This window comes from Carassius gibelio, chromosome A7 (genome assembly GCF_023724105.1).
Source record: "Carassius gibelio isolate Cgi1373 ecotype wild population from Czech Republic chromosome A7, carGib1.2-hapl.c, whole genome shotgun sequence".
NCBI lineage: Eukaryota > Metazoa > Chordata > Actinopteri > Cypriniformes > Cyprinidae > Carassius > Carassius gibelio.
Genome location: NC_068377.1, coordinates 32,492,526 through 32,520,359, shown reverse-complemented (window position 1 = coordinate 32,520,359; position 27,834 = coordinate 32,492,526). Strand labels below are relative to the sequence as shown.

At 37.0% G+C, this 27,834-nt stretch overlaps 1 protein-coding gene across 4 annotated transcripts; it reads left to right on the top strand.

Annotated features, from left to right (window-relative positions):
• The first annotated feature begins 160 nt into the window (after nt 1-160).
• On the top strand, nt 161-27,292 carry LOC128017281 (EH domain-binding protein 1-like protein 1). 4 transcript variants are annotated; one of them, XM_052602585.1, is made up of 21 exons: nt 161-452; nt 5,255-5,312; nt 5,935-6,030; nt 6,674-6,727; nt 7,041-7,219; nt 7,350-7,489; nt 7,865-7,939; nt 12,522-12,581; nt 12,680-12,824; nt 17,547-19,358; nt 19,786-20,032; nt 20,127-20,281; nt 20,393-20,441; nt 20,627-21,145; nt 21,405-21,456; nt 21,676-21,719; nt 21,937-22,048; nt 23,770-23,869; nt 23,994-24,067; nt 24,250-24,364; nt 24,709-27,292. In XM_052602585.1, the coding sequence occupies exons 1-21, from the start codon at nt 349-351 to the stop codon at nt 24,797-24,799; spliced, it is 4,281 nt and encodes a 1,426-aa protein (XP_052458545.1). In that variant the 5' UTR covers nt 161-348; the 3' UTR covers nt 24,800-27,292. The 4 variants fall into 4 exon arrangements, with proteins under 4 accessions (XP_052458545.1, XP_052458546.1, XP_052458547.1 ...); XM_052602586.1 differs by lacking the exon at nt 7,865-7,939 and having other exon boundaries at nt 162-452; XM_052602587.1 differs by lacking the exon at nt 17,547-19,358 and having other exon boundaries at nt 168-452.
• Nucleotides 27,293-27,834: the final 542 nt, after the last annotated feature.

The following is a 27,834-nucleotide window of genomic DNA, read 5'->3' as shown; positions in this document are numbered from 1 at the left end:
CTAAAGGGACAAATAAGGATATACTTCTCAATATGACACTTTATTGGATTAATGCATTGACTGTATAGACTGGTGACCCAGCATTTCTGTTCCCGGTCATTCTAAGGGCTGTGTCGGTTTCCTTTCAGCTCAAGTGATTGGTTGTATGCTTCCTCCAATCTGTCTGCGCTTGTCTTCTGAAGACTTCACTTTGACATTTGGAGCATGTGTGAACGAGGCGGCGGCGCGGAGCGGAGCGGCCATCCCTGAAACACCGGGGGTAGGCGAAGTGACGCAGCAATTCCCCCGATGTATTTTTAATCCATCAGTCTCTTCTGTGAGGAATTGTCTCATGTGAGTGCAGTCATCATGACATCGGTTTGGAAGAGACTTCAGCGCGCTGGCAAAAGAGCGTCGAAGTTCCAGTTCGCCGCGTCCTTTCAAGAACTCACCGTTGAGTGCACTAAGAAGTGGTAAGAAATGCGATTTCTCGTTTCGGTGTCACGTAGGCTATTGTTGTTATACAGTCACTAACTGATAGGTTTATCGTTACGTTTGACGTAGTGACACCAGTGGAGCGAGCGACGCGACGCTATGAAATGAGAACGCGACGCTCCCATTCGTGTGGTTTCAGTGTAGTTTACTGCTCGTTGTGGTTCTTTATAGTTCAAGAACGGAGAGTTTATGAGGGCTCGTTTACACATTTCTGTTTGTATTAGTGAGTTTTGTCATTGCTAGCTTCGTTTATACTTCCGTTTTACTTTCAGTTCTCCCGAACAATGAGATCTTAATGGTTCCACTTGATGCGCATCTTAATGGACACTTGCATTAGCCACTACAGACCAGCTTCATTTGGCACTTTTTTATGTGATAGGCTTCCCTTTAACGCTGATGGGAGCTTACAGCTGTTGATAAACAAAGCTACTAAGCATAGCCATTTATTTCCATGCAGTCATGCACATAGTCTTTTATTATACGCATTTCACTATTTAAAAAAATAAATGAGTTCGGTCAAATTTGCTAGCGTTAATCTAGATTGCAGCTCTACACTCATTTTTCTAAAGTGCACGAGGTGCACTCTGGGATGCTTTTATTGAAGGAGTGGTAGTTGAGCCACTTGTTGGTTGTTTTTCCCTTTATTTCACTGCCCAACTCATTCATTCATTAAACACAGCTTATTTTTGTATACAAAACTAAATTCAAACTTGGAAGCATTTAGATAAGATGAATTTTAAGATCACAAGAGATTTCATAAATCTTCAGTCAGATGTGTCAGACTTTGTATTGGTAGTGTGTGCAAGTCTAGACAGACCTGCCATTAGATACACATATGTAAGCAGAGTTCCTTATTTTGTCTTCCTTCATTGCTGTCCTTTATTTGCTTAGTTATTAGTTGAGTTCAGTCATCTAAATCTGAATCAAAATAATTTCGATGCAGTTATCTCAGTAATCCCTTTTAAAAAATAAATGCTCCTGCATTGTAGGCAAACTTGAAAGTGTATTATCGTCCTGACAGTCATAATGTGCATAAACATCAGTGGACTTTTGTGGTAATCAACATTCCATCAAAACAGTGTTAGTAGAAGGATCATACTCTTTATCATAGAGTCAGTGTAAAGAGAAAGAATCTGAAGTATGTGGAATGGCTGGAATGATAAAGTTTTTATTTAATTTTATTTTTTTACATTTTTATTTATGTATTCATCAAAAAAAAAAAAAATTAAACTTAAGCATTGAGCCTAAAAAGCAGACAGAGCTATGGTGTAGACATGCCTTTTATTATTTGCTGAAACATGTTCACTTTGAGACAGTGCATTGTTAGCCTTTTATACACTATTGTTTAAAAGTTAAGATTTGGTTTTGAACTCTCTTGCTCACCAAGGCTGCATTTATTTATTCAGAAATACAATAAAAACAGTAATGTTGTGAAATAGTATTATGATTTAAAATATCTGTTTTCTATTTTAATATATTTTAATGTGTAATTTATTTCTGTGATGCAAAGCTGAATTTTCAGCATCATTACTCCAGTCTTCAGTGTCACATGATCATTCAGAAATCATTCTGATACTGCTTAGTCAGAAACATTTATTATTAGCAGTGGTTAAAACAGTTGTGCTACTAACATTTTTTGTGGAAGCCATGACATACTTTTTCAGAGTTTTTTGATGAATAGAAAGTTCAAAAGAACAACATTTTTTTGAAACAGAATTATAATAAAAAAAAAAAAAAAAAATATATATATATATATATATATATATTTACTGTTACTTTTGATTAATTTAATGCATCCACCCTGAATACAAATATTGGTTTCTTTACAAAAAAAATTACTGACCCCAAACCTTTGGACAGTAGTGTATTTCATGGAACATTTGATAATATTAGCTGATGCTGCAGTGATATCATCTGACTTCTGTGGTCCATTAACTCTTTCCTCACCAGCGTTTTTGAAAATAGTTACCATCCACCGCCAGTGATTTTGATGACGTTCACTAAAATTTGATGGCCTACAGTATATTTTGCTGTATGAATATTTGAAAATGCAAAACATCTAAATAAAGATCAAAGCCTCTACTTTTAAACAAACAAATAAATATTTTATTCTAGCCTAAAGCATTTCATTTTTATCAACACTTGAATATAGGTAGGTTTCATAAAAATTTATAATTTTGAGCAAAAAAAAACCATTTGAATAATATTTAGTAGATTACCAAAGCATAAATCCAGTAAATCCCTTCCATCAACATCTCTAAAGCTTGCACAGCCATATACCGCTTCCTGGATCATCAGTTTCATTTATATGCTGTCTTTTGCTGAAGATCATCTTATTTATCATGTGCATCTGTTTACATATGAAATCCCTAGTTTTTCATACCTGTTCACATGTGTTTTTTGTTCAGGAAGTTTTGTACTCGTTCAGAAGATGTGTAATAGCGCCCTCGAGTGTATAACATTGAAAACTCGAAAACCCTTTGACGGGGAAGCGTTGTCTTCTAAATGATGAGATAGCTCGTCGTCGTCAATGGCGGGGAAAGGGTTAAGAGAGTGTCTTGTGTAGTCACATGACTTAACAATGGCTGACCTCAGAACAGCTGTTTGATTATTGGGCTAGTTCTTGAATGTAAATGTGGTCGGTGTTACAAGACTGTCTACAAATGAAACTTTTAGAATCTCTGATCATTGTGTTTGAACTGGGTTATCTTTTAAAAAGACTATGTGTAACATTTACTTGTTTTACTAAATTTAAACATTGCACCATCTAGTACCTCAAATCTTAAGAGTTTTTTTTTTTGTGCATAAAACTTGATTCTCTTCTTATGCAGTAAGATAGATGTAGCACTGTGCTTCAGCTGCTTTATATCAATGCGTGTGGATCCCATGACTCTGTCACCACATCACTTGGCCTCTTGCATCCATTCACGCAGCTTCTCTGACAATGACCTGGAATACGAGACCCAGAGGCCCACGATTCTCTTTCTCCACCTTTCCTTTTCTTTATTATGACTTCAAATGCCACGTTAACATGCATAGACATAATCTACTGCCATCATTTGGTTTTTCATCAGTTTGAGGAAATTATTTTATAGAAGCACGTCATGTCCCATTTATTTGACTGATCAGCACTTTTCCAGATGTAATATTGAGTGATGGATGTTACAGGTGGGTTGCACGGGATGCCTGGAAAGGCAAAGTCTTGTAGCTTAAGCTATATCCCAAGATTAAAAGAACGACCGGCATGATATGAAAGTAGCATTCGTCTGCAAATATAAATAGTGTATGGTTGGTCATAGCTTGCACTTTTGTGTTGTTTCACAGTGAATTGTGAAATTTATGGTAAGAAAAGGCAGCTGTGGTTGCCAGAATTGCCACAAATAAGGAAGTAACATTTTCGGTTTTACTGATTGAACTTAACTATGCAGTAAAACAATGTATACTTCAACTGATATGATGTTAAAATACCAGCCTATTGAATTACTAAAATCTGTTTTGTACATTTATATTACACTGACAACCATAAAAAAAACACTCTAATGAGAACATTAGAGTGTAGAATAAGGGAATTTACCATTAACCAATCAACAGGTTTTTCTGTAGCATTTTACAGTCTTTTACCATTACAATTATGAACATTTTTATCAGTGGCAGTGCAGACATTTTCTCTTTTGTATGTGTTCAGAACAATCATGGAAGCATTGCTGCTGAGAATTAGCATAAAGGTAATTGGCAAAAAAAAAAAAAAGAGTTAAAAATGAGACATTAACCTTTTTTTAAAAAAAGGTAATTTTTTTTGTTTATGTAAGGTAATATATTTGCTGTTATTATTAATATTATTTTATGTTTTTTTTGTTTTTTTTACCTGAGCTCCATTTATTATAGTAAAAAAAGTTTTTTTTTTCCCATCATAATTTATGCAAAATGTATGCATCAGATATGATGCAAAAACCATTTCATTGATATTAATTATACAGAATAGATTTTGTTGGCAATTAAATGTGGGTGGTCAAGTATTCATCTGTCTGATGTCTGAAAGTTGTATAAGTGTGTAGAATGAATCCTTTTTGTAGCTTTGGATCAATAAAACAATGTCTTTTTGGACGAAAGTTACAGTATGTTTTCATAGTACAGTGAACTCCTTTATCTCAAAATTCCTCATGATGTGACCCCTTTAGTCTAATTTATTTTTCAGCTATGCTGTGCTTCTCCAGAATGTTAGAATGGACATATTTTAAGATCTGTCATATGTGTTGGATATTGGCCTGACCTGTCATGATACGTTTCTATTACTTTTTTTAAATAGCAGAAACATATTTTTTTTCCTCCAATTTCTCTCATTTTGCATAATGTTAGCCTGTAAGAACAGGAACAAATGATTGTAACTTGATCTTAAAGAAGCTCCAGCATTCCACGCAGTAAAGCCAGCTAATGTTTTCCTGTATGTGGGTCAGATCAGTGACCTAATAACCAAACTGAGTGCACACATAGTCACCATAAAATAGTAGTCACCTTCTTCATGCTGATGGAGACTAACCTCCTTAAAGCAATTCCCTAGGGAATATTAGGTGTGTGATTGAAAATCTTAGGTATATTTTCACTGTTTGAGTCATTTTAAATTTCAGTTCTTTGTGAAGGGCAATACAGCTGAGCTTATGCATCTTTACATGCTCACTAAACAAACGGATTGATAGTGTTTTATATGTGCTCTCAGTGTGGAACAGGAGCTATGATCTTCCTGCTTTGTTAAATGTTATTTTGTGTTATTTGTCATTCATAGGCAGCCAGACAAACTGCGAGTGGTTTGGACCAGACGAAACAGACGCATCTGCAGCAAGGTAGAAGGAGGATGTGGTCTTTTAGTGTTACTGTTACCACATTTATGGTTTTCAAGTACTGTATAAAGATATGGCTGTGGTTACTGCACCTTGACATTTATTCATCTAGAATTGCTAATGTTCTAGAAGCTACTGGAATAGTAAAGCTAGAGCACAAATGTAAGTGCAGAACAGTGCATTTATTTATTTATTTTGCTCATTTAAGATTATGATTGGATAGCATTTTGCTGTTAAAGTCTGGACATGTTCCCCAAATTGAATTTTTACCAATTTTACAGAGGAGGACAATACATCTCAGCATATTAGTGTCATAAGTAACCACACAGAAAATGTTACTAAAATGGAAAGAACAAGTACTCACTCCTAGCACAGAAATCAATTGGTGGAACTGATTGGTGATGCAATAATAATTTCAACACACAAATACAGTAGGATGATTGCATTAATATAGATGAATCCTTTTTTACCTTTTATTATTAGTGATTTGTTTTTCATGAAATCATCGTCCAGACAGTTTTCATGTTAAGACTTAGTTTTTTTTCATTGTGTAGACATCAGATATGTTTATCTGACTGGCTATCAGCAGCTGTGATAACAGCAGTATTGTCATTGTCTTGATCAGCTACATGGCTGGCAGCCAGGTATCATGAACCCATACAGGGGGACTGTGGTTTGGCAGGTTCCCGAGAGCGTGGACATCACTGTCACTCTTTTCAAGGTGAATATAAGAGATAAAAACAATTCCATGAATGCAGCCATTAAAAAGTTTCAGTAAGATTAGTTATAATCAGCAGTGATTTATTTGATTAAATCTTTTATATTGTTAAAAAAAATGCACAAAAAAATATATTTCAAATAAATAATGTTCTTTTACATTTTCTATTGATAATACAATCCTGAAAAAAAAAATCATATTTAAAAAAAAAAAAAAAAATTAAGCAGCACAACTATTTCAATTTTAGGCACCAAATTAGAATTCTTTCACGTGATTTTGAAGACTGGGGTAATGATTCTGAAAATCCAGCTTTGCATCACAAGAATAAATTACATTTTAAAAATGTATTAATATGGAAAACAGTTATTTTAAATTGTTATAATATTTCATAATATTACTGTTTTTGCTGTGTCTTATGAAGATGTATTTCGAAAACATACAATTAAATCATCCCTAAACTTTTGACCGATAGGAAATTTAGATAATTTGTGCTGTGGTGCTTAAATACATTACCATTCATGCATTCAGCAGTCGCTTTTATCCAAAGCGACTTACATTGCAATTTATAAATTAATGTAAATTGAAAACATGAATTTTGTCATATTATTGTAATGCCCTATAATCCATGTCCTAAATTTCCCTTTAGGATCCAAATGCAGATGAATTTGAGGATAAAGACTGGACCTTCATCATAGAAAATGTGAGTCTTGTACTCTGTAATCTCAGTCTGTTTATTAAAGGTGCTGCTATAGCAATTTTAGCTGTTTGCTAACCTCAACCACAAAAGGATATCTGTTTTGGTTAAAAAAGTGTGGGCCACTCCCTGACTCTTTTTCTCTGTTTAATGAGTGCTGTGACAGAAACGGGTCAGGAACATTTTATGTGTATTGCTCTTTTGCAATATTTTGTTATCAGAAGACAGCATATTTGAATTATGTTGTGATGGCTTCATGGATTTGGCAGTACGCTACAGTTTGAAAGTACTGTGCTCTAACCCCATCTCATCCCAACAGGAAACAAAGGGCCACCGAAAAGTTTTAGCGTCAGTGGATGTGAACATGAAGAAGTACACGAGCGCGACCCTGGCTCAGTTTGACCTGACACTTACACTGAAGCCTCTGTCTGTCAAAGTGTTGGACGCCACGCTTAAACTCACCCTGTCCTGTGTCTTCCTGAAGGAGGGCAAAGCTACGTGAGTTCGGATGATTTCAACATGTGTTTCTCTAGATCTGTGCAGACGACACATACAGTGTCAACTATATTTGATTTACTGTTTTAGTAGGCCTTCAGTTGTCTTACTGTATCCTGTGATGTGTATTCAGGGATGAAGACATGCAAAGTCTGGCGAGTCTGATGAGTTTGAAGCCGTCTGACATTGGAAACCTGGAGGACTTCAATGACAGCGATGAAGAGGAGGACAAAAGAATGTTTGCAGCGGTGAAAATGGCCACAGCAGTAATAGGTAATACTGACATTCACTCACAGCCTTAAGTACACATACTAGAAACCTTGACGCTCAAACAAGTTTAGAAACAGGCCTTTCCTGTTCTGAAAAGGATATTTTTAGTTTTTTTTCCTGGTTTTATGAAACTTGGTGGAGATGTTGATAACCTGGTGGTTGTTTGCTGTTCTTAGTGGTCTGGTTGTGTTGAGTTGAATTAATGTTTGCCCCAGTTAATGCTGTATTACAGATTTAAAGGTACAGTCGCTGGTCATGACAAACACAGAATCTGAGAATATGATATTATCTCTCTTTCATGTTGTAGAATTCTTTTCTCAAACAGTCTCTTTCTTTTTCATTCCTTGTCTTTGCTCTGTTCTTTCTGTGTGTGGTCAGCTCCTCTTCCTCCAGCTAGGAGAATACATGACAAGGCCTGGAGACCTGCTGTAGACACAGGTTTCTCTGACACAGGTAGATTACTGACTGCTCTGGCTTATTTTTCCACTCTCTTTCTTCCCTTTACACTGGAATTAACATTAGATTTTTTTTGGTATGATAATTTTCAAATGAAGTACCATAGGGTGTTACAGTTTTACACTGCTCAATTTATATCATGAATGGTTTCAGGTTAGTAAATACTTGCATCACACCTGGAGAAGCACTGATTAAGAAAACTGAACCTTGATAGTGCTAACTGAAAAATGTGACACTGTGACTGGCTGATATTATTCATTTGCATTGTTTGTTTTTCAGTGAGCCCCTTTATTAAGTCTTATGATAAAGCAAAATGTACCAATGTATGAATAATGCACTTGGACAATTTAGTTCAGTTACATTTAATGTGTATGATTATATTAATTTAATAATTATTTAATATTCCACATTTTCACATATATGTATATGCATAAAGATTATTCTTTGCATGATTCTTCTTTATATACATTATTTAATTACATAGGATTTATATATACCGTAAACAAACAAGCACACACATAAATATATATATATATATATATATATATATATATACACACACACACACACACACACACACACACACACACAACACATTTGTACAAACTGTTATAATATATATATAACAAACAATAAATATTTACATTTATACATGCACATACTAATATACATATTTGATAGACATAAATATACATATTATTTTATATATTTATTATTGTGTATATGTTATATTCAGATTATTTTATACGTGAACCATGGGTGCCTTTGTACAGGTTTGGTGTTTGTACTGGCACCATTACACCTCTGTAAATATTATAATTATTGCTATTATACAATCAAGAGTAAATTACTTTAGTTGTGCAAATGTAACATAATTTTACTACTTAAACTTGTGGAAACATCTAAGTAAAAAATAAATAAAAATAACAGTAGAGATGATGAATATCACAAAAACAATTTCAAACTGAATTTATAATTGTTTGATGTTGTATCAGATACTAGAAATAAGGTTATCACAACTAATGCACTTTCTTACTCGTGTTGCTGATCTGTATTTGGATCGACTGGATTCTTTGGCCTGTTTTGAATCTGTAAGAAAGTGGGTGAAATTGCATAATGCGTTCTCATGACCTCAGCATACCAGTGGTCATAACAAGTTTGTGTGTGTGTGTGTGTGTGTGTGTGTGTGAGAGAGAGAGTTTATCTGAGATCTGCATCTCTTCCTGGTTTCACTCATTTTCTTCCCTTCTGAATTATTCCCTGCTCATTTGAGTTCCTCTTTGTCTCTCTGCGTTTTTTGTCTGCTACCTCCCAACTCTTTTGTAGACACACATCCACGTTAACTTCCTCTGTTTTTGTCTGTCCTTCTCCATAATCATCATCATTTCTCTCAGCTCATTCTATACCAGTACAGATGAGCTGTTCCTTCATTATGCCTAATGTTCCTCTCCAGTACCGCCCCCTGTCATCATGCAGCGCTCTTGACCCTTCTGCCCCGCCCCTCTCCACTTCCTGTATTAACATTTAACATTATCAATGCATTTACTTTTAATAAATAAAATATTTATATTATAATTATAATAATATGAAATATTTTATGAGCACCAAATCAGCATATTATAATGATTTCTTAAATATTTTTATAAATATTATGCCCCTGCTAAATAAAATTATGAATTTCTTAAAAAAAAAAAAAAAAACAGTTTTTAACATTAGTGCATCTTGTAAACTGACTATATATATCTTGCAATTGCAACTACTTCACATGCTGAGTATTTTAAACCAAATTAGTTATTCTGACGCTGAATCTGCATGCTGAATGTACGCCTGAAATTCTGAGGCCGCTATTTTTAAATGTAGTTTTAAATGAATAATTTTTTTTCTTTTGAGCATACTTCACTTCTAGATTCATTTAAAGGAATCTTAATTGACGTTTGGACAACTGCTCATTAAAAACAACAGATACATTTTAAGGCTGATGTTTAAGGAAGCAACAGCCTGGTCCTCATAGTAGCTGCTGTTGCACCCTGTGAATTTCTTCTTCAAATATATCCTGCCCCTGACTTTGACCATTCTTGCCCTGTCACAACTTGATCTAATGAACCTTATTTACCTCAATCTAAGGAGTGTTTTTGCCTCCTTTTAAACACACACATCAACAAATTTACAAAAAGCTGTAGCTTTACTTTCTATGTAATTTTTCCTTCTCCCTTCGAGTTGATTTATCGGTCACTCAAAGGCTGTCTGGAGGTCTTGCTCGGTCTGAGTTATTGGAGAGCAGTCGCTCTGCTGAGGGCGGTGCAGTTCTTCACCAGACGCTTCTCTCTTTTCTTTCTGGGATTAGCACACCCTTCTCTCTTTCCTCTGCTCAGTCCTCCTCGTCCAGTTAGCAGACTCCTCTACATGATATAACCCAGAAAGGTAATGAGTATTGCCCATAAATCATTAAAAGATAGTTGCTATAACTCATAAATAATTGTATTGTAGCTTGCATTATCTGTGTAATGTATGTTTGCTTATTTGATATTTGCACATTTTCAATTTTTACCTTTACTGTTACTGCTTGACCTTGCTTCCATTCTGTCGTCTTCTCTATTCCTCTCCTTTCTGTCTCACTGTTTTCTCCCCTGACTTAGCCACCATTTGGCTTTAAAAAGACCCTTTGGAGGTCAAATAAGGGTGAATTTCTTTCAATTCTAGTACAGCTACTTTACAGCTAAAATTGAATTAATTATATCATTTTATAAGACGGAAAGTATTATTTTCCTGTTAATTAAGGTGAAGCTGCTTTGAAATATGTATTGTATAAAACACTTAATGAATAAATGTAATTTCATAAAATTAAATACATTTTAAAAGAATAGTTTACCCCAAAAATTTGTTGAATATTTACTCACCCTAAGGCCATCCAAGTTGTAGATGGGTTTGTTTCTTCATTATGTCACTTGCTCACCAGTGGATCTTCTTCAGTGAATGGGTGCCGTCGGAATGAGAGTCCAAATACCTCCCATAATTTTCGACAGACAATTTTATTTTACTTTACAAATTCACTTCCATATATGTGAATTCAGTGGCTACGTTGCACATATGGTAACTGTAGGAAAAGAGGTAATGCATAATCTCCATCAGCTGTTAGTCAGCTTCACCAGAAGGTTTTTTTTAAAGACACACGTCATTATTTTACTTCCATATGAGCCTGAATAAAAGTAAAATAATTTTTGAGTGAACCTTAACCCTTCAGATTTTTTCCTCTCTGCACTCATCTCCTCATCCCTTATTCTTCTTTTGTAATCATTCTCTCCTTTTTCTGTCATCTTACTTTCTTATCCTGGTCAGTGTCAACTTTCAGACATCCAGAATGTATTAATGGAGACATCAGGATGTGCCCACAGTGATTCGACCCTAATGTGCACAGGCCAATAGCCCTTCTTCCTGTAGATGCCCCTACCTCTCTCTTCCTCTCCTTTTATTCTTCATTCACCCTCTTCCATGATCCCTGACCCCCACATTTATACCCAAACTTCCACTGCATCCCCTGCCATTGCCTCCATTTCAGTCCCTTCCACTGACTCACTCACAGGTACATGTGCTGGTCTGAACCTTCAACTGTGCTTCATTCTCATTCTACATCTTGTCATTGCTGTAAATATGTGTGTTGTATGTTGAATTGATAACAGAGAACAGATTTTACACATGTCTTGAGCTAGTGAGATCTGTTTTAGATTACACTCCCAACATTTCTTGCATAACAGTACAGAGTCGGAAAGCCAAACATTCCATTCTTCCCAGTGGATTGAATTTATCCATCATAACGGTTATAACAGTTTCAACTGTCAGTATTTCTGACTCACAGTTACATTAAGACAGCATTATGTTAAACAATATTTATGTTTCATTATAGTGTTTTGAATGGTTACTTTTTCCATAAACATACAGAAGTTTCAATAGGGACGCGTTTTTGTAAAAGAAAACTGAGATTATCATTGACATTCAGATAAGATATTATTTGCACATTTCTTAAATGTTATGATGTTACGCCCCCTGGAGGACACGTGAACAAAACTGTTAATGTTATAATAAACACTTTTGTTCCTGATTTGGTGTTCAAATAATCAATTTCTGATTATTTTTAATGTTGAAAACAGTTGTGCTACTTAATTTTCTTGTAAGACAGTGACTAATAGAAAGATCAAAAGATCAGCATTTATTTTAAATACAAATAACTTAATGTATTATTGCTGAATAAAGGTACTGATTTCTTAAAAAAACTAAACTCGAGTCTAGTGAGTGATGTTATATGTATCATAACAGACACATGGATGATAGATTGATAAGTTAGATACATGTAGCCTGTATGATTTGCATGAATTTGATAAAATACTGATCTTAGAAGGAGATTTGTACCTTAACAAACATGTATGAGGCTTGAGCTTCCTCATATTTCATATTGCGTTCTGTGTTACCGTTGGCATATGGTAATAATAATGCCACAGCAGAATGTCAGAATGCTGAATTTGTGCTTAATATGTTGTTATAGATTTATTATATTATTATGAAACATTATACATTTCTATTTCAGAGCAACACAGACAGTTAAGTGTATTAGCGGAGGAGGAATGTCCCAATACAGTGTCTTCTGGTAAGAGTACACTACAGCTGCTTTAACAGCTAATCATTGTGAGCGTTTTCTTTGGCATATTAGTTATTCTCATGTGATCTCTGGGGATATTTCTTCAGCTGATGAGGATGCAGATGTTCATCAGAACTATGAACCCCAACCTCACAGAGCAGGAGTCATCCGTACAGCCAACCATAGAACAAACAGCAGTTTGGACAAGCAACGGCCTGTTTCTGGACTAGAGGTTGTGCGGCCTGCAAAAGGGTGAGTAATATGTAGATAACTGAATGTTGCTGATTGGTTGGTGTAAATGACAAGTGCATTGGAGTGAACAAGTGTTAGCTGACAGCAGCAAAGCACTGACAACTTGATTTCAGTATCTGGTATACTTGAGTGTTGCATTTACTTCTATGGGTGACTTTGGTGTGAACACAGAACACTTGGCTCTGGATGAAAACTTGGATGAAACTGTAACAACCTAATATATTATTTATTGTATTGTATTGTGTGGACTCAAACGGAATGTTTTTTTGTTCTTGGTGTAATCACGGCACTCTCCATCAGTTCTGACGTGTTTTCTTCCTAGACCAGAGAGTATGAGCTCTCTGCTTCCTAGTGACCAGAAGTCATCTTCTGTCACTGGTGTCGCACATTTTGAGGTGTCAAAATCAGAGCTGTCTGATACAGATAGAGTACCCTCCCACACAGCCCTTGAAACTGTCACCGAACCTGCTGCGGCCCTTACATTCACCGGCCCATTAACTGTGGTCCAGGTCAATCAATAAGAACATTTACAGAGCCCTGCCGAGCTGGCCATTTTACACTCTGCTGCACATGAGCAGACAGAAGATGAGATGATTCCTCATAAATACAACATTCAACTAGCAGAAATACAAGTGCAAAAGGCCAGCCCGTAATTGTCATTTTTTGGGTCATCTATGCCTCAAATATCATTAATGCATGATGGTTTGAAAACTAGGCACAGCATGTGAGGTGTAACAGACAATTTAGTCGTATATTGAATCAGTTAAATGGCTGCCAGTGAACAGAATGATGCATGCAGTCAGATCATCTTGAATTGTCATACAACCTCACATCTTATATCAGATTATACGATAATTTTTCTCAGATGTCAAAGCATATGTGCTCAGATTACACCTTCTGAGAATTACAGAGTCCCTCTGATTGAAAACCATGACGTGGATCAAGGTGTATTATGTACATCGCAAGACGGACCAGAACAGTTTCCTGAAGCTTTTAAGAAAGAAGACGATACTACCGGAGATCCCAGTAGTCTGGTCCTTTTAACAGCTAAAGATTGGTCTACAGGACTGCAACAAGAGTGTGTCCCAAACATGGTAGATCTTCTTCCATCATGTCCTCTGTTTTCAAGAGTTTTTGGATGTCCATCAACAGCACTGTCTAGCATATGCAAAACAGACGTAATCAGCTGGCCTACTGATTTGAGTATAATTTGGGATGAGTCACAAAAATCAACAAATAATATTTGGTTATTTCCAAACTTGGAAAATCTCCCTATGAGTCAAATATGGTGCCCCTGACTTGCACATGTCCAAATGAAACAAGAATTCCTGCCTTTCCATCTGCTAAGACACCCACAGAGGCCATATATATATGTTTTCCAGAAACATCCATTGTTATTGACACTTCTTCACAGACCCCAATTCCAGAGGAAAAGCATCATGAGGAGTGGCTGAGCATGAAAACATAATTATTGGAAGAACTTCCTAACACACATCCAATTTTACACATTGAGGGCCCATTTGAGTATTCAGAGATGCCTGTAATGATGGTGGCCACAGTCTCATCTTCAAAACTTGTTTCACATCTGCATCAAAGAGTGGAGAAATACTTTTATTCAATCATGTGTAGAATTAAGTCTTCAAGAGTCTACAATTGCTGAGTCAGAATCGAGGGATGATTCCAAGCCTGCAAATGAGATATTATACAAATGCCAAATTCTGTCCCTGAAACCCAAGCAGAGCCGAATATGGTAATCTTTTGGAATTTGGAATCTTTTGGAATAAACGGTAATCTTTTGGAATTTATTGAAAGATAGACAGACTGGTATTTTTGACCCCGTTAAAGATGAAAAAGACTCCAAGTTTATAGCTTTGGCACCAACATCCATGAAAGCATCATTTATTCCAGGCTTTCCATCTAGACCACATCGTAAGTCACATTTGTCTGCTTTGCACAAAGATTTCACATCCAAACCCCTAAGATGTCCTACTGGCCTTCGAGTACACTCAGTTTGTGGTCAAATCCATTAAAGAAACCCCCTGTTGTTTTGAACATGGAGAAAATATGCAAAGAAAACTGTCATAGAATGTTTGCTTTGGCACCTACATATCCATCAGTAGTCTGTGTTCCAGGTTTTCCAGCTGTGCCTGAACCAATAATGCTACGCATGCTACCCACTTGCCCGGAGAAGTCTAATGTTATAGGATATATAGAGAACATTTAGATTGGTCTTTTGAAAATTAAACATTGTGCAATATATCTTTTAAAAATCAACCTATTGTCCTTATTGGTGGAGTAGATTGGCTCAGTGAATTAACTAAAATAATGTTTGCATTGGCTCCAACCTGTCCACCAAAGGCAAGAATACCAGGATTCCCATACGAACCTAAGTGCAAAGCTACACTTCCTCTCAGTATGGTTGATCTTCATCACTGCTTTCCAAAGACTTCAAGAATCATGGGATTCTCATCAAGTAAACGCAGGAATATGTTTTGAAGATGAAACGCCCCTGTTGGAGAGGCCGCTGAGAACAAGATCAGAGTTGCTTGTCCAGTTTAATTTGGCAGCTCCGTATGAAGAAATAGACAAATATATTTTGCAGAGGATGTTTGCATTAGTACCAACCTGCCCAAGAGAAGCTTGCATACCTGGTTTCCCCCCTCTACCTCAGGTTAAAGTGGAGGGTTTCTATCTCCATAAAGAACCATATGTAGTCAACCGTTTGCACCCTTGCCCTATGGTTTCTTTTATTGTAGGTGGTCCTACAAAAACATCCGTCTTCCCAGCTTCTCCAGAGGCTCCATTCTCTGCAACTGATGAAACCAATTTCAGTAACCTGTTCAGTAAAGTGCCATGTTCCCCAGTTGAAACAAGGCTTCCTGATTTCCCAGATGCTTCTACATATGCAATTTCTCCATCAAGTTCAATCCAAGAACACACTGAATTTGAAGCCAAATTTACCCAATACATAGAATCAGAAAGAAATCAAACACTGGATATAACAGGACTTGGTAAGAGACCCACTTTTAGAGTGTGGCTTGAACATTGAACAATATGTATGCACAGAATATGTATCGTTTTTTTTTTTCTTGTTTTTTTTTCTTTCTTTGTTTCCATGAGACTCCCTTGGCTGAAGGGTGAGTTACATAGCATGTTTTGAGTGTGTGTGTGTGTGTGTTTTAGACACTTTTAGAACTAAATTTGTGATCTTATCTTGCATGTGCAATATATTGTTTTGACATTGTTGTTTTGTACATTAATTGAGGCCACGTTTATTTTGCTTTAGTTATTTTACATATATTATGTAATTATCTTATATTATTATATTATTTCTTGACATTTTGAGGCTTAATGGGAGCTTTATGCAAGCCTGTTCATGTAAAGACAACACCCGTTGTGTCATTCGAAATTATCTAATAAAACATGGCTCAACACGATTTGTTATGACTTGATTATTATCTGACTTTTTCTCCACAAACATTATTGTATAATTCCACTGTATGTTGTGCCTAAAAACACGCATACATGCATGGTGCATGCGAATCGCATCACAGACCATATTGACTATTGAATTATCCTTGAGCAGTATTGAAAACCATGAGGAGAAGCTCTTTCTGGAAGAGCAACATGTCGGGGAGCAGTCGGCAAGTAAAAGTCATGATACTGCAGAGTGTGAGGTGTTTGATTCTGCTGAACCCTACATGTGGCATTTGGTTAGTGGTTCTTCAGAAACATCACTGTCATCAAAAGAGACTGAAGCTGGTTTGTTGAAGATTAAGAATTCTGCCTAATGAGAAAGTGGCCCCCTTTAACGGATGCTGACCTTCATGAGATACCTAAAGAGGAGGAGGACAAAACAGATGTTGACTCTTTGATACAGGAGTGTACTACTTCTGTTCAGGAGGAAGCTGGTAATGAGATTTTGACAAAATGTAAAATGTTGAAGGATGAGTTGTCAGCCACACTGTTTCTAGAGGAACAGTGAGTTCCTCAGGAGTGTTGCAATCAAACCCAAACTGCAAGTTCTGAGAACGGCAAAATGGCTATATTCTTTTTGTTTTCCAACTCACATTTGCAAACACTTTGCACTGAAATGGCTTTTATTTTGTGTGTGTGTGTGTGTGTGTTTCTCTAAATATTTGTCCATGGGTCTAGTTTTGCCTTTTGCCCTAAGGTGCAGTGTGTAATTTCAGTGACCCTAGTGGCACCAAAAGGAATTGCAGAAATATTGATTGTGTCGAGATATGCAACACTTTTACTGCCCTTACATTTTAGCCACTTAACTTCCATTGTTTGGCTAGATGGGTTGTCTTGCCCTCAAACCATGGCATTGTTATGCAGAAAAAAAGTTGAAATGCTTAAGCAGACTGAAACTCTTTTGAAAACGCCACTATTTTTACTTAGTGTTGTACAGCTGTATCTGCAAATGAAACTGGGAAGAGAACATGTTTTAAAGCAAAGAAATTACACACTCCATATTGAAAGACATGTATTTGATATGCTAAGAGTGTAAGCTGAGAACTTTTGTGCTTTTATTGCCAAAGTTGCTGTGTTTGGTTGCATGTTGTAAAGGTATGTGCAATTTCTGAAGACAGAATTTCATGCAGTGGTAAAGTTGCTTGCTAAAAAGTGTATTTGACTGTGGTTTATAAGTGCCATGGGATAGTCAGTGCATTCATTATGTCAACAGAAAATAAATGCTACTGTATTTTTGTTCTTAAGGCCACAACATCATTTTGTCCAAGACATCTCTCTTTTCATCCAACGGACTAAGGACGAATTGCTGGATGCAGAGAAACCACCTATGCCCTTACTGTCTTCAAATAATTCTCATGACCCAAGAACTGTCACAGAACAGACCATTTCAGGTTCAAAAGAACATGTGGCACCAAGAAAGACTAAGAAAGACATTCTTCAAGAGACATTTAGGTTATCAACATCAATTTCCAATCCAGCTAAGCCAACTGCTCAGAGCAGCAACTTCTCTGTCATAAAACAAACTGATCATTATTCTCAGAGAACATCACATAATGTACAGCCAGGTGGAGCACTCACTTCAGCTACAAAAGATAATGGTCCATCTTTAGAAACAGATTGTTTGATTAATAAACCTGTCCCACTGAAAAGTGCTTCTTTTTCTGAAAATGTGGTGAGAGTATCCACAATTGAGATTTGTTCACCTGAACCCAAAGAGAACCCCACACCCAAAGAAATGATAGTATCATTTCACAGAAACAGTGGAGAAAATGTTCCCCTTATGCCTCAAAAAGACACAGTAACACAATTACGTGGTCCTCAGTGGCGGAAGAGTAATGCTCAAACCAGCAAAGTTGATGAAGCCAGTGGAGAGTTTGAAGAAAAGAGCACAATGCCTACTGTCATCACAAATATGTCTCAGTCTGAAGACACAAGAAAGACTCAAGCTGGTGATCAATTGAATGTGAAAGATCAGGTACAACTGGATCTGAATGTTCCTGAGGCGCTGGAAGTGAAACTGCGAATCAAATGCACTGGTCTTCCAGTCCCAATGCCACGTGTGAAGAAATGTCTCAGTGGATCTTTTACAGATGATATTCCTTCTCCTTCATCCACCCCTCCATCTCAAGCCGGTTCAGACAACATTGCTCCTCAAACAGAGGACCATCAAGATTCAAGTCTTCCAGTCCCATTGCCACGTATGAAGAAATGTCTCAGAGTTTCTTTTCCAGATGCTCTTCCAACCCCTTTATCCACTCTTCTTTCTCAAGCAGATTTAGACAAAATTTTTAACAAGACAGACAACCATCAAAATTCAAGTCTGCTAGTCCCAGTGCCACGTGTAAAGGAACATCTCAGTGCATCTTTTCCAGATTTTCTTCCAGCCCCTGCATCCAACCCTCCATCTCAAGCAGATTCAGACAATATTGTTTTGGAAACAGAATACCATCAAGATTCAAGTCTGCCAGTGCCAATGCCACATGTGAAGAAACGTCTCAGTGGTTCTTTTCCAGATGATCTCACTGTTCCCTCAAGGTGTCTACTACCTCCTGTAGATTTACTTGACATAGGAGTCCTTGAGAGAGGACCAAGTGAAACGAGTATGCCTGTCCCAATTCCCCACTCAGAGAAACTCAATGACAAGTTCTCTGATGAGAACCTTCCCAGCTTACCTCAAGATTCTTACTCTGCAGTCTCAGAAGAAGCCGAGCTTCCTATCTCAGAAAATGATCAATGTTCTGTTGAAGTGGCTACACACTTGAGGGTAGACGCAGGGATAGAGAGTCTTGAAGATTCCACCCCCTCAAGTGCCAATGAAGTAGAGCTAAACAGAAAAAGCCTGGAGGAGTCTGGTATTGAACATGTTGGGCAGATAGAATCTGATGTGACCGATATTTGTGAAAAACCCAAGACTGGTGCTCCACTTGGTGAACATTGTGAGGACAAAAGGGGAACAGAGCAACAAACTGAAAAATATCCATGTGTTGAGAAAGACAAGAGTGCTGTGCATTTTGGAGAGGTTGTAGATGAAACGGGTGTTATCTTAAATGTCTTTAGGTAAGTTTTTGTAGATAAACTGTTGTCACATTTGTACTGTAGACATTAAAGTGTAGTAATTGGTCACCAGAGGTGCTCTAACAGTCTTTCGAACAATAATATTGTTTCTTTGATTTTGGGGTTTCAAAAACAATGGATGTTTATGGTTAATTTACTCATTGAATGTCATGTCAACTGTTTGTCTTTATGAAAAATGTGCAAAATGTAAATAAATAAATGATTATATATGATAAAGGTGAAGAAATTGGTGCTTGTTTAAATTTTAAATTCAAATTTGATTTTGTTGTCATGTATCTTGAAACTAAATATGAATTTGTTTTTAGCCCTGAGAGATAGAATATCTATAAGAGTTGAATAGCTTTCACTATACTGGTTTATTTGAATGTATAAATCAGTGTTGTTAAAAAAAAATTATTCTTTAATCTAGACAAGCAACAGCTGAAGATTCCTCCAGTCATCCTGTGCCAATGCCTCGTGTGAAGAAACGTTCAAGTGCCTCTTTACCAGAAGATGCCTCCATTCCCAGTTCCTCATCAGCCAGTCAAAGTACGGTTTCAGAAAAGGCCAATAATGAGCCCACAGTGCCTGTTTGTAATAAACGAAGAGCTGCAGCAGATGCCATAGACCTTCAGGGAAGTTCCACAGCTCACACATCACCAACCAGTGAAACAGAGGTTGATAAATCTGCTGCTTTTTAATTATATTGATTATATTACCGTAGTGTCATCAACAAGCAGGTAGTTTATTTGTCTTTGCCTTTAATTCTAGATTGGGACCTTGGTGAATTCCAGTCAGTCTCTGTTGGAATGGTGCCAAAAGGTCACACAAGGTTACAAAGGCGTCCGCATATCAAACTTCAGCACCTCATGGAGAAACGGCCTCGCTTTCTGTGCCATCCTGCATCACTTCCATAAAGATAAATTGTGGGTGTTTTTATGCAGAAGAAGGCATAAAGCTCAGTTTGTATTTGACCTATTTTTAACAACCTAGTCTTACTCAGTATTTAGTTTATTTGTTTCTCATTCTGTCTTTAGGAATTATGAAATGCTGGATCCATATGACATTAAGCGCAACAACAAGAAGGTGATCCACCAATTTTTTTTGGACTGTAATCTGATTCACTGTTTAATGTTCTTATATTTCAAGTCTAACAGTATGTTGAAGTTTTACCATACAACTAAAATGACAAGGCTGTGCACTTGCCTTAATGATTTTAACTCTGGAATCAGGAAAAAGCAAAAAATGTATATTTCCTTGTGTATTCATAGGCGTTTGATGGCTTTGCTGAACTGGGCATCTCTAGGTTGATAGAGCCTTCTGACATGGTGCTGCTGGCAGTGCCTGACAAACTCATCGTGATGACGTATCTCAACCAGATCCGCACCTATTTCACCGGCCAGGAGCTCAGTGTCATACAGATCGAGAAGAACAGCAGCGAATCCAGTTACGCTGTTGGTGAGAAGAGGGAGGAAGCCGACTCTGAAGCCGCTGTTCGCTACTGTGCCGAAAGGCTCCAGAGCAGCGGCATCACTCTAGAGACCAATGGAAGCTTCGCTGAAAAGGAAGTCAAAGGAGGTGCTGGTGTTTTGGTGCCACCTCCAAGAACGAAGCGAGCGCAGGGCCCAAGCCAGGCTCAAGGATCAGGGGCCACTCAGCCTCCAGTGGCACCACCCAGAAAGGCCTTTTCTCATCTCAAGGATGCAGATCTTGTTAAAAAGCGTAGATCAAAGCTGCGGGGAGAGTCAATGGATGAGCCTGAACCACATGAACAGCAGAGTGGTACAGAGGTAAAACGTTTCAACCAACTGTAGTAGTCAGGTTGGATGGGCCTAGTTCAAAATTGATTTTTTTTATTTTTATGTTTGAATCATGTGTCACAAGAGAGATATCATTTTTGGAACTGGGTTGTATTATGCAGAGCACTGCATTATTGTGAGGGATTATCTTTGTGAGGGTGAATATTTAAAACATTTCTTACAATTGCGTTAACTTCATAAACCGTAGTATATTACTGAGCTGCTGTGTATTGTAATGTTTTCTACCCAGGCTGCATCAGTCCAAGCAGAAAGTGAAGCAGTCAAAGGAGGTTCAGAGTCACGTAAGAATTAACTTTCAAAGAGCACATGTTCAAAGACACTGCCATGTTAAAACCATAACTTATGCTGAACAGATTTTCTGCAGAATATAAGCAATTATAAAAATTATTTCGATGTCGTTCTGATTTTGGGGTTGTACGTTATGGTAAAATGTTGTAAACTATTGCATGCATTTAAATGATCTGGTTCTGATGTATTTTTCTTATCTCTTGTTTGTGTAGAAAATGTAGAGAATGTTGAAGATGCTACTGCAGGAGGGAATCAGGTCATTCAACGATTTTCTATTGCTGACTCAAGTCAGTTAAGATAATGTTGAAATAATAAATGTATGAAATAATAAAAAGTCTTATATAGTTTGGCTTATATGTAATAGTATTTTATAGTAAACTAACTCCAAACCAATATTTGATAGGGTTGTAAAATGCATATATATGGGTGTGAGTGTTTGCATGTGTGTTTATGATGTGTTTCTGTATTTGCAGGATGGCAGCCAATATGTCCTTAGTGAGATTCAGGCACTGGAGACTGAACAGAAGCAGATAGATTGCAGAGCAGACATTGTGGAGAAGAAACTAAAAAGACTTATGGAATCTGGTAAATCACTGATTAAAGTAGTTTTAGAACCCATTTTTTATATCAAGCAATAAATGAAAGCTTGTGCTTGAACTCTTGCATCCTGCCTGTATGTGCTGTATGTAGGATTGACAACCAAGTGGTTGAACTAGGCATTGCATTCCAAATTCAAAATATTGGAGAGGGTTTTTTTTAGGATTCTGGAGGTTTCATGGTTTATCCCTGACTGTGCTTTTTATATGAATCAGATTGCATGAAACGGTTGCTGAACCACTGCTTTTAATCACGATCCAAACAAACATGCTACATTATAGTATTAGCAGTTTTTGATGTAAAGTGGTTTGTATAATTTTACATTTTAAAGCAAAAACAGGATGTCTTACCTTAGCTATGTGAAATTATGCTAATTAAAATGAATCAGAAGCGGAACAAAACAGAAACAGCAGATGGGCTGTGTGAGAATTCAAATTCACTCTCTGACAGCAGGTGGCACTGTCTGGGCCCTATTTTAATGATCTAAAGGTATGGAGTGAGAATCATGCCAAAACCTCACACACACACAAAATGTGTTTTACTCACACCCAACGATTCACAAACAAACTCAGTGTGATTTGCAAATACAAAACATCACTCATAAACTAATGCATTTTGTTCTGCAAATAAATAACGTAGCTATCAAACAAATACAGTACGATTTACATATACAAAGAAACGTATTTCTTCAATGACAACCCAGAATAACAACCCCTTCCGGCAGATTTTTCACCAGAAACGGCTGCAAACTCACCTGTTGGCCGCTCATCGTGTTCAAAACGTCCCTCACGCTAGCGTTTCTTCTTCTCCTCTGTTTCCATGTCGGTGGCGGCGCCAAGCAAGTCGCTAACAGTTGTTGTTGTGGAGTGCGAATTACATGTTTACTAGCATGTGTGTGGATCTGAAGGCATTTGCGTGTGGATCAGCAAGGCGAAAAATTAGTGCCAAAAGTCACGTGATAGTTTTTCGTACTTGTAGAATTTTGTTTTGTACTTGAAGGATTTTGTTTTGCACTTGAATGATTTTTTTTTTTTTAATTGAAGGATTTTTTTGTACTTGAAAGATTTAAGTTTGTACTTGAAGGATATTTTTGTCATTGAAGAAATACGTTTCTTTGTATATGTAAAACGTACTGTATTTGTTTGATAGCTACGTTTTTTATTTGCAGAACAAAATGCATTAGTTTGTGAGTGATGTTTTGTATTTGCAAACCACACTGAGTTTGTTTGTGAATCGTTGGTTGTGACTCAAACACATTTTGTGTGTGTGTGAGGTTTTGGCATGATTCTCACTCGATATGTGCAAGATATCAGGGGCACTCAGGGTGTGTCCAAATCCACTTTTGCTATTTTAACATGGGCGCATGGTCTAATCAGGTTGTCCCTATTATCTTAATGAGTAATGGGTGTTTTTTTGGGCGTAACGTGCAATTGCGTCACATTGCGGCGGGTATATTATAGGGCCTTCTATGTTGTTTAGCCATTTGTACTGGTATGGTCGGGTTTTTCTCAATTCACACCGTGTGCGTTATTCTAACCAATTTACCGTTTTAACCGATATATCGGCCAGCATTAAATACACACACACACATACATACACACACACACACACATACATAGATCATAGATTATCATACACTGTACTAAGCAAATGACAATGCAGTTCATTATCTGTCTTGATGAAGTTGTGCTCTTATCGTACACTTACAGGTAGTGATCGTGTAGAAGAAGAAACACTGATTCAGGAGTGGTTTACCCTGGTCAACAAGAAGAATGCTTTGATCAGGAGACAAGACCATCTGCAGTTACTGTATGTCTTTTCACACTTATTCTCACTTCTCACCGTACTCATTTAGATGATGACCACACTAGGGCTTCATTTGAACACTGGCTGATTTAAGATACATTGCTAATCATCATTCTTTCTGTGACAGGCAAGAAGAGCAAGATTTGGAGAAAAGGTTTGAGCTGCTAAAGAAAGAGCTTCATGATTTAATGGCTGTGGAAGGTACAACTGTTTTTACATAAATATATGTGAAATGGTGAACTATATGACTAGGAATTCCAGACAATGTAATTAGGAGCATATGCATGTGTTTTGGCACTCATCGAGTAGTTTACTCATTCAGGGCATGTGGCAATCTCTCATTATCCTAAAATTTTGGTCTTGCTTATTTTGTAAAACTGAAGAATGGAAGAAAACCGAGGCCCATAAAACCAGAGAGCAGCTGTTGTTGCAGGAGCTGGTGTCTTTAGTCAACCAGAGAGACGAGCTTGTGCATGACATGGATGCCAAAGAGAGAGGGTGAGATTCATTCCCATTACAAAATATACTCTATACTGTTTTTTAGAACAGAATTGAAATGTTTCTTGAGCAGCAAATTTGCATATTATAATGACTACTGAAAGACCATGTGACACTGAAGACTGGAGTAATGGCTGCTAAGAATTCAGCTTTGCATCACAGGAATTAATTACATTTGAAATTTTATTCAAACGGAAAGCCGATATTTGAAATTATAATAATATTTTACATTATTAGCCTGTATTTTTGAGCATAAGAGTCTTACAGAAACATTCATTTCTATGGTCAACCACCACTGAATTTAGCTCTTTTTCTTACTCTTTCTCTGTCATCTCATTCTCAAGGGCTCTTGAAGAGGACGAGAGGTTGGAGAGAGGACTAGAAATGAGGCGCAGGAAATTTGGAAGTCAGAAAGAGAAGTGTGTGTTACAATGAGGGATCCTGTGCACCTGCTTTTATCAAAGTCTCTGTAAGAAAAAAAAAAGTCATGTCACTCAGCGGCCATCTTTGAAACGCCTCTCGGGCATCCAAGTGCAGCTCCTATCTCTTTGAACGGGGAAACATTAAATTCTCCAAAACTCTTCAACAAGTTTAGGATTAAATTTCATATTTGAAATCACCAAATAAATCTGACAACAACTGTGCCTTAAATGTTGTTACTTTTGTTTAAATAGTGTTATAAAAAGCTTATTTCTCAGGCTAGATCAGCAAATGTGCATGCGCAGTCCTAAGAGTACGCCTCAGAGCGCTGACTGTTTCAATAGCAACCAGGACTTCTAAGGCAGCTGCTGACTTTACAGATTTGCGATTGGCTCTTTCATTCAGAAGGCGGGGCTTCCTGCGATTGAGCGAGAAGGGTATAACTGCAGCCTGGACATCTCCAAATAGAGGCGGGAACTCCAAAACAGGGCGGGAGCTCCAAAATTGGGCGTGGCTTCCTCCCATTGACAGACCAGCGCATGACACGCATGCACAATTTTTTCCCTAATCCACTTCAGTGCAAACTCCACCCCACAACTGATTCTTGAGTTTTTATTGGTTTTGTCAGTTAAAGTGTTTCCTACACTATGCAAAAAAAAAAAAAATGCTAACCCCTAAACCTACCCCACACCTTACCTTAACCAGTGAAAATGACTGAATGGCAGGATTGGCGCTGAATAGTGTGGTAAAGAAAGTTCAGGACATAAACAGTTAATACGATTATTCGATATGCGATGGCACCTTTTTAGTTACACCCAGCATCACTACCCCCTCCTAGCCTGTGAATTTCGTGCCCCGGGACGACCCCGTTGCTTGGAATAAAACGTTAAGAGTAAAATCTTTCCCCTCCTCTGGGACGGCTCCTGAATGATTCCCGTTTACATCATGAAGCAGAGGTTCAGACTCGGGTCCAGACACCACTGGCCACAAGCTTTGGGCTCTGCTCTCATATGGAGAACATTTATTTATATAGCATTATTTTATTTTAGATGATCTAGAAACAATGTTTAATTTATAAAGTTTTATTTTGAAATGCAAGTCAGTAACAATTGGCTGAAGCCACAGCCAATGGTGAAAGTCATTGCGAAAGGAGACCCTGCCCCATCTTGGAAGTTCTGCCCAATTTTTGGAATTCACGGCCCGTTTTGGAGATCTCCGGTCTGCAGTTATACCTACTTGGATTGAGCGGCCATACTGAGCGTTGCATTGTTCCCCATTCAAAACTATAAGAGTGACATATCTTGGGTATTCCATAGTCTTTGCTTTTATACAGGAAAGTCCCATGTTAAATCCTCTGCTGATGGACTAGTGACTGGGGTGTGTGTGGACCATATCACAACAAATGACAAGGAGATCGAGCAGCATGAATGCTCATTTCAGGGTGGATTAAAAGTTGTCTTATTTTGGAGACCTTTTTAGTTTTAGAATATTTGTCTGAAAAAGTGAAATAGACAGTTGTAATGTCCCATAGTCTTCTGATAGCAGTTCTTGTTTTACATTTTCAATAAAATAATATACATGTAGCCTTTGCAGTTTTATTACCTTAACTTGTTTGTATAAGTTGGTTGCTGCAGGGATTTTTAAGGTATCTCAAAGATATGTAAAATAGTACAGTATAAGTTTAAACAGAGCATTCAGTTTTAAATGTCACTGTTGTGTTACAAGGAGATTATGTTAAGTTATGCAAGTCATACATTAAACTAACCTAACAAGCAGACAATACAGCACAAAAGCATGGGAGAAAATCCAAATTTTGCACAAAATTACTCTATTAAGGCACCCTTTTTATGGATATCATTTGCACACTATGATCCCAACAATGCTTCTCCAAGTACTGTTACAATGGTTGCCTGTTCTATTTGAAGAGCCCTGCTTTAATGGCCATGTTCACACCGCAGGAGAATACAGTTGTCAGTCCTGTATCTGATTCCTGAATATGTTTATGTTCAAACAGTACAGTTATTTACAGTATTCTGTATGCAACTCAAATGCTCCAAATGTGACAATTTGATACTCACACTTGTAAGTAATTGTGGTTGTCAAACCCCAAAACTGACAATGTGAACGTAGCCAATATCAAAGAACATGGAAAATGCATAGAATCTGTATAGATGCATAGAATCTGTCAGAGTATGCACATGAAGTGTTAGCATTTTGTTTTAAAATATCTGAATGAAAAAAAAATTGCATAGCATTTATATAACATCATCTTTCATCCATGTATGGGACAGAATGCAGACGCACTCCCAGAACTTCAGAAGAATTGGTGTGTGTGATAACTATTTTGATTGACTGGTTGTTTAGAGACTCGGCTTTTTGATTTGATGTCATCGTTGGCCCTGTTTACACTTTTTGAAGTTGTGAATTGTTTTTGGAAAGTCCTGTTGTCAGCTAACACACTACAGCTGACACGTCTTTTGGGAAATAAAATTGTTTTCTAATTCTGAATTGCATCCAATCTGGTGGTTTTTGAAGAGAAATGTACAACAGTGTGTGTTTACAAGTATTTTGCAGAGGAATGTCTCACTGTCACTGGACTACAGTTATAGAAAGTGCAGTTTAAGCAGAGCTCTAGGCAGAAGCTCAACTGCCAGATCTCCAACCAAAATACAATGGCATGCATCTTATGTTAATGCAAGCATAAATTAATGCAAGCATTCTAGGTCTTCCAACAAGGGAGTTGGGAGTATACAGAAGAGTGTTTAAGTGCGATACATGTTTGTTTGTTTTATTAAAAGAAATGTTCATATAAGTGTTTATACAGAAACTTCACAGCCTAGTTTTTTTTTATTGTTGCAAAAAAAAAAAAAATTCATCAAATAATATTATTTTACAATTATTATTATTATTATTATTATTACAAATAAATTTTAGCTTGATGTTTGCAAGTTTCACTTCCCTATTAAAACGAAACATCAGCACATTTACAACATATTACAACAATTCTCTAAAATTCCATATAATCATGTTCTTGTGCAAAAGAAGGTCTT